This window comes from Macaca nemestrina, chromosome 7, assembly GCF_043159975.1.
Source record: "Macaca nemestrina isolate mMacNem1 chromosome 7, mMacNem.hap1, whole genome shotgun sequence".
NCBI lineage: Eukaryota > Metazoa > Chordata > Mammalia > Primates > Cercopithecidae > Macaca > Macaca nemestrina.
In genome coordinates this window covers 107,725,934-107,733,702 of record NC_092131.1, presented here as the reverse complement: position 1 = coordinate 107,733,702, position 7,769 = coordinate 107,725,934, and the positions used below count along the sequence as shown (strand labels likewise).

At 44.3% G+C, this 7,769-nt stretch overlaps 1 protein-coding gene across 2 annotated transcripts in view; it reads left to right on the top strand.

Annotated features, from left to right (window-relative positions):
• LOC105497483 (adaptor related protein complex 3 subunit beta 2) overlaps window positions 1-7,769 on the top strand; it is a 51,085-nt gene that overhangs the window by 20,714 nt on the left and 22,602 nt on the right. For both annotated transcript variants that reach the window (XM_011768609.3, XM_071099317.1), the window contains exons 2-4: window positions 6-81; window positions 304-378; window positions 703-798. In XM_011768609.3, coding sequence (XP_011766911.1) covers window positions 6-81; window positions 304-378; window positions 703-798 — 247 coding nt within the window. The remainder of the gene's footprint in view (window positions 1-5; window positions 82-303; window positions 379-702; window positions 799-7,769) is intronic.

Here is a 7,769-nt window from a genome sequence, read left to right as displayed (position 1 = left end):
ACCAGGCATGATGACCTGAAGGAGATGCTGGACACCAACAAGGATTCTCTAAAGCTGGAGGCCATGAAGAGGATTGTGGCGGTAAGAGGGGAAGGAAGGGGCCTCCCTTGGGGTGGGGCCTGGGTGGCCAAGAGCAGCTCTCTTTAGCTCCTTGTAGACCTTCCCTCTAATTAGTTGCTGTGCCTCCCGATTTGTCCCTTTTCCCCTACCTTGACCCCACCACCCAGATGATTGCCTTCCCTCTAATTAGTTGCTGTGCCTCCCGATTTGTCCCTTTTCCCCTACCTTGACCCCACCACCCAGATGATTGCCCGAGGAAAGAATGCTTCAGACCTGTTTCCAGCGGTGGTGAAGAATGTGGCCTGTAAGAACATAGAGGTGAGCACTACCGGGTGAAGGATCACTTGTTCCCACTTCCCCCAGGAACAAACTCAAGCTTGGGGTGAGGAAGGAAATGATTTAGCCCCTGGAGGCCCAACCTGCTCAGAAATGTCCCTGAGCCAGGAGAAGACACTCTATCCATGTCCTTGAACTGGATGTGGATCAAGGTAAAGGACCTGGATACACTAGGGTGCTCTCCCCAACTGGAAGAATTTGTCCCCATGGACCACAGCTGCCTGGGGAGATGACATCCCAGGGGTAGGGGGGCGGGCACAGGTCCCTGCTGAGAAGCCTTCTGCTGAGAAACTTGCTCTCCCCAAGGTGAAGAAGCTTGTCTACGTGTACCTGGTACGCTACGCTGAGGAGCAGCAAGACCTGGCCCTGCTATCCATCTCCACCTTCCAACGTGGCCTAAAGGTCAGGGGTCTCAGTTTTCCTCCCAGGGCCTGGGTCTCGTTGGCGCTATCAGAGGAACAGGCCCAGGGAGAGGCCATGAGCATGGGAGCGGGCCCTTTCTACCTGCCTAAAGTTGGGAGGGTCACAGTCAGGAAAGGCCAGCCAGACCCTCAGAGAGTGGAAGCCAGGTTCAGAAGGGCATAAGAGATGAAGTGGGTACCTAGGGCCCCTGTCTGTCTTCCCAGGAGGCTGTGGTAATGGCTGCTTCTAGTATGAACCACTTGAGCCCCTGGAGAGTGGAGAGTCTCTGGCAATGGAGAACCCCTCAACCCTCTTTGTGTAAAGGTGTGAATTGTGGTCCACAGCCAGGTAGAATTCAACCTTTAGCAGTGGCCTGAATCCCCCACACCATTCTCACTGTTTGTTTCGTTTTGCCCAAGGCTTCTAGTTGGATTTACATATGTTAGGTGCATGCATAAGTCTCCCCTGAGGGCTTTTCTGGTTAGTCTAAGATATCTTGAGGGTAAAGACAGCCATTTCAAAGCCATTCTTTCTCTCCATATCAGATTTTTCGCTCTGATTACAACCATTAACTCCCCTATTTTTGCATACCTTTATTTATTTATTTGTGAGATAGCTTCTCACTCTGTTGCCCAGGCTGGAGCGCAGTGGTGCAATCATGGCTCACTGGAGCCTTGACTTTCCTGAGCTCAGGTGATTCTCCCACCTCTGTCTCCCGAGTAGCGGCGACTACAGGCATGCACCACCATGCCCGCCTAATTTTTTTGTAGTTTTTGTAGAGACAGAGTTTTACCATGTTGCCCAGGCTGGTCTTGAACTCCTGGACTCAAGTGGCCTCAGCTTCCCAAAATGCTGGGATTACAGGCATGAGCCACTACTCCTGGCCTGGATACTTTTAGTTCAAATTTCTGTGAGAGAGATTGTGAGAGGTCCAGCTCATCTTTTCATATCCAGAAGTTCTGTAGGTTACTGGGTAGATAGGATTGACTGCTCAAATTCAGGGCCCACCCCTTGTCCAATCTGCTATGGCCAGCAAGAGGGGTTGACAGTCGGCTTCTTTGGGGTGATGGTAGAAAGCATGGTCACTTGCATATACAGTTCATTCATTTAGCAAATACTTGGGTGTCTCTATGCCACACATTGTGCTAGGGTTCTTTTTATAAGTCAAAACCATGGAATCCATCTTAGATTGGCAAGTAATCTTTCGGTTTGAGTTAAGGGTTAAGTATAAAAACGAATCTGAAGTTGTTGCACAGATTTTCACCTATAGTCTCTACCAACTGCCCCTTTCCCCCTTTTAGAAAATCAGAGCTCATTTAGTCCAACTGAATGTGATAATTTCTTTCTGCAAAGTGCCAAATAGTATTTTAGGTTTTGTTTTTTTTTTTTTTTTTTTTTTTTTTTTTTTTTTTTTTTTTTGAGACAGAGTCTTGCGCTGTGGCCCAGGCTGGAGTGCAGTGACCGGATCTCGGCTCACTGCAAGCTCCGCCTCCTGGGTTCACGCCATTCTCCTGCCTCAGCCTCCCGAGTAGCTGGGACTACAGGCGCCTGCCACTTCGCCCGGCTAGGTTTTTTTTTTGTATTTTTCAGTAGAGACGGGGTTTCACCGTGTTAGCCAGGATGGTCTCGATCTCCTGACCTCGTGATCCGCCCGTCTCGGCCTCCCAAAGTGCTGGGATTACAGGCTTGAGCCACCGCGCCCGGCCAGTATTTTAGGTTTTGTAGGCCATATAGTCTCAACTATGCAACTACTCAATTTTGCCCTTATGGTGCAAATGCAGCCATTAACAAGTGGGTGTGGCCATGTTCCAATAAATCTATGTAAAAACAGGCAATAGACAGATTTTATCCAAGGGCTGTAGCATGCCAACCTTTGCTTTAGAACATCTCTAACAGGTATCTTTTCTGATAGGGACCTCACTCCTTCATAGGGCAACTTGCTCCATCTCAAGACAACTACTACTATTTGGGGTGTTTTTTAAACCATTATATTTTGTTGAAACCTCCACAACTATAATTTTTAAAAATTGATTTCAGGCCGGGCGCGGTGGCTCATGCCTGTAATCCCAGCACTTTGGGAGGCCAAGGTGGGCGAATCATGAGGTCAGGAGTTTGAGACCAGCCTGGCCAACATGGTGAAACCCCATCTCTACTAAAAATACAAAAAATTAGCTGGGCATGGTGGCGGGTGCCCATAATCCTAGCTACTCAGGAGGCTGAGGCAGGAGAATTGCTTGAACCTGGGAGGCAGAGGTTGCAGTGAGCTGAGATTGTGCCACTACCATCCAGCCCAGGTGACAGTATGAGACTCCATCTCAAAAAAAAAAAGAAAAAAAAATTGATGTCAGGCTGTACTGCATTATGACTGCGCCTGTGAATAGTCACTGTACTCCAGCCTGGGCAACACAGGGAGACCCTGTATCTAAAAAATAAAATAAAATTTACTACAGGTTCACAAAAGGCATAAATAATAATATAATGAATATCCATATCCAGCATAAGAAATGACACATTTCTCAAACAAAGCCTCCTATGTATCTTCTCTTGTTTATCATTCATACATATGTATTTATTCCTGAGCTAGTAATTTGCATATTGTTAAGCAATATAAAATGTTTTATAAATGGTGTCATCATACTATATATGTATTCCTTTAAAACTTGTTTTTTTGTTGTTGTTGTCACTGGCTTTTGGTCTCTCCTGCATGTTGGAACCAATCATTTTAATCCAGCCTTCTCCCTTCTTTTTATCTGCCCAGGCTAGGGCCGTGTTCACTGTCTTAGGAGATCCCTCATGGAATCAAACCTCTGACTGGCAAGCAGATAATCTAGGTCTCCCTACATCCTGTCTTTGTGCAATTGGTCCCTTGAACCCCCTGTGAAACCCTACTCTATTTCATTTTATCGATTTAGCACAGGATCCAAGCCAGGGTAATTCTGAATCTTAATTATGTTCCTCCTGATTTTGTGTCTTCTTTCAAGATACTGATAAGCTATTTGGACCAGGGCAAAAGACTGAGGCATAGCATGTTTCCAGGTTGACATTGATCTGTTAATAAACCTTCTCCAAGTACATTTCACCAAGTTGTAGACCCACCTGACTGTACAGACAGCTGGCATTTTTCTATCTTGTTAGGAAGGATCTTATTCAATAGCAATAAATAAATAAATAAATAACACCTTTCATGTGCAAAGGGTTGTGGGTGACACAGAGATAAAACAGATGTGAATTCTGCTCTTAAAAATGCTTGACTATTAGGTGAAACAAAAGGCCTACCTAAAAAATGGCAATGCAGGAAATGCTATGAGACTTCCACAAACATATCACTGAAATCAAGATACAAAGTACTAATATCCACTGTCCTAGTTACCCCATCAAAAGGAAAACAGATTTTTTTTGATAACTTTCTGTGAATCTGTAATCATTTCCCAAATAAAATGTTCACACACAAAAAAGGAAAATGGGTTTTAGCAGTTGATGTGACTATTTGTCTCTAAGAAAACAGAGACTCCTTCCTTTTTAATAAATGCTTCTAACCCATCTGTTTAAAAGTCAATTCCAGAATTTTGTCAGGAATTAGCATCAATTTTGCCCGCAATTGTGAGGATCTTTTCTTTCTCCATTTCAGAAAGTCACGGTAACAGCTACCCTTCTTTAGTGTTCCTATTCCCATCATTCTCTAAGATTAATAGTACAGGCACATCTCATTTTATTGCACTTTGCAGATATTGCACTTTGCAGATATTGCACGTTTTACAAATTGAAGGTTTCTGGCAACCCTACATCAATCAAGTCTATTAGTGCCATTTTTCCAACAGTATGTCCTCACATTGTGCCTCTGTCACATTCTGGTAATTCTCACAATATTCCAGACTTTTAAATGATTATTATATGTTATGGTGATCAGTGATCTTTGATGTTACTATTGTTAATTGTTTTGGGGTGCCACAAACCATGCCCAGAGATGAAAGTGAAATTAATCAATAAATGTTGTATGTGTTCTGACTGTTCCCCCATCTCCTTCACCGTGGGCCTCTTTATTCCCTGAGACACAACAATATTGAAATTAGACCAATTAATAACCCTACAATGGCCTCTAAGTGTTCAAGTGAAAGGAAGAGGCCGGGCGCGGTGGCTCACGCCTGTAATCCCTGCACTTTGGGAAGCCGAGGCGGGCGGATCACGAGGTCAGGAGATCGAGACCATCCTGGCTAACACGGTGAAACCCCGTCTCTACTAAAATACAAAAAATTAGCCGGGCGCGGTGGCGGGCGCCTGTAGTCCCAGCTACTCGGGAGGCTGAGGCAGGAGAATGGCGCGAACCTGGGAGGCGGAGCTTGCAGTGAGCCGAGATGGTGCCACTACACTCCAGCCTGGGTGACAGAGTGAAGCCTCCGCCTCAAAAAAAAAAAAAAGAAAGGAAGAACCACACATCTCTCACTTTAAATCAAAAGCTAGAAATGGTTAGGCTTACTGAGGAAGGCATGTTGAAAGCCGTGATAGGCTGAAAGCTATGCCTCTTGCTCCAAACATTTAGCAAGTTGTGAATGCGAAGTAAAAGTTCTTGAAGGACATTAAAATTGCTACTCCAGGCTGGGTGTGGTGGCTCACACCTGTAATCCCAGCACTTTGGAAGGCCGAGGCAGGAGGATCACTTGAGACCAGGGGTTCAAGACTATCCTGGGCAACAGAGCAAGAACATTTCTACAAAAATTTGTTAAAAATTAGCCTGGTGTGGTGGTATGCACCTGTAGTCTTAGCTACTTGGAAGGCTGAGGTGGGAGGATCACTTGAACCCAGAAGTTTGAGGTGCTACTCCAGAAAACACATGAATGATAAAGAAAGCAAGACAGGCTTATTGCTGATATAGGAAAATTTAAGTGGCCTGGATAGAAGATCAAACCAGCTACCACATTCCCTTAAGCCAAAGCCTAATTTATATGCAGGTCTTAAATCTCTCCAATTCTATGATGGCTAAGAGAGATGAGGAAGCTACAGAAGAAAAGACGGAAGCTAGTGGAGGTTGGTTCATGAAGTTTAAGTACAGAAGCCATCTCCATAACAAAAAAATGCAAGGTGAAGCAAAAGTGCTGATGGAGAAGCTGCAGCAAGTTGTCCAGAAGGTCTAGCTAAGATCACTGATGAAAGTGACTGTGTTCAACAAGAGATGCTCAGTGTAAATGAAATAGCCTCTTACTGGAAGAAGACACCATCTAGCACTTTCCTACGTAGAGAGAAGTCAATGCCTGGCTTTAAAAAACAGGCTGACTCTTGTTAGGGACTAATGCAGCTAGTGACTTTAAGTTAAGGCCAGTGCTCACTGACCATTCTGAATATCCTGGAGTCCTTAAGAATTGTGGCAGATCTCCTCTGCCTGTGCTCCATAAATGGAACAACAATGCCATGACAACATATCTGTTTGCAGTTACGGTTTACTGAATTTTTTAAGCCCATTGTTGATACCTACCGCTTAAATATTCCTTTCATAGTATTACTGCTCTATGACAATGCATTTGTTCACTCAAGAGCTCTGATGGAGAGGTACAAGGAGATTAATGATTTCATGCCTGCTAACACAAGATCAGTTCTGCAGCCTATGGATCAATGAGTAATTTTGACTTTCAAGTCTTATTATTTAAGAAATACATCTCATAAAGCTAGAGCTGCCATAGATAGTGATTCCTCTCATGGATCTGGACAAAGTAAATTGAAAACCTCCTGGAAAGGATTCACCATTCTAGGTGCCATTAGGAACATTCATGATTCATGGGAGGAGGTCAAAATATTAACATGAACAGGAGTTGGGAAGAAGTTGATTCTAAACTCCATGGATGACTTTGAGGGGTTCACTACTTCAGTGGAGGAAGTAACTACATATGTGATGGAAATAACAAGAGAAGTAGAATTAAAAGTGGAGCCTGAAGATGTGACTGAATTGCTGCAATCTCATGATAAAACTTGAATGGATGAGGACTTGCTTCTTATGAACACAGAAAGTCCTTTCTTAAAATGGAATCTACTCCTGGTGCAGATGCTGTGAACATTGTTGAAATGACAACAAAGGATTTAGAATATTACATAAACCTAGTTGATAAAGCAGAGGTGGAGTTTAAGAGGATTGACTTCAATTTTTTTTTTTTTTGGTAGAGACTGGGGTCTCCCTATGTTGCCCGGGCTGGTCTTGAACTCCTAGGCTTAAGCAATCCTCCTACCTCAGCCTCCCAAAGTGTTGGGATTACAGGCACAAGCCATCACACGCAGCCTACATTGGTTTTTAAGACATAATGCTATTGCGTGCTTAGTAGACTACAGTATATTGTAAATGTAACTTTTTCTTTCTTTCTTTTTTTTTTTTTTGGAGATACGATCTCACTCTGTTGCTCAGTCTGGAGTGCAGTGGCGCGAACATATATAGCTCACTTCAGCTTCCAACTTCCTGGGCTCAAGTGATTCTCCCACCTCAGCTTCCCAAGCAGCTGTAACTATAAGCATAACTTGTATGTACCAGGAAACAAAAAATTTATGTAACTCATTTTAGTGTGATATTTGCTTTATTGTTGAGGTCTAGAATCAAACCCACAATATCTCCGAGGTATGCCTGTAATATATAGCTGCTGCTGCTGATAGTGGGAAGAAGTCCTAAGCCCCATGATCACAATACAGTGTAACTAACGCTTTTATACATTCTGTATAGGGTGCAATAGGAATAAAGAGGAAGGGCTTGGGGCCAGGCGTGGTGGCTCACGTCTGTAATCCCAGTATTTTGGGAGGCCGAGGTGGGCGGATCACTTGTGGCCAGGCGTTCGAGACCAGCCTGGCCAACATGGCAAAACCCCATCTCTACTAAAAATACAAAAAATTAGCTGGGTGTGGTGGTGCATGCCTGTAGTCCCAGCTACTCAGGAGGCTGAGGCAGGAGAATCGCTTGAAACCAGGAGGCGGAGGTTGCAGTGAGCCGAGATTGTGCCACT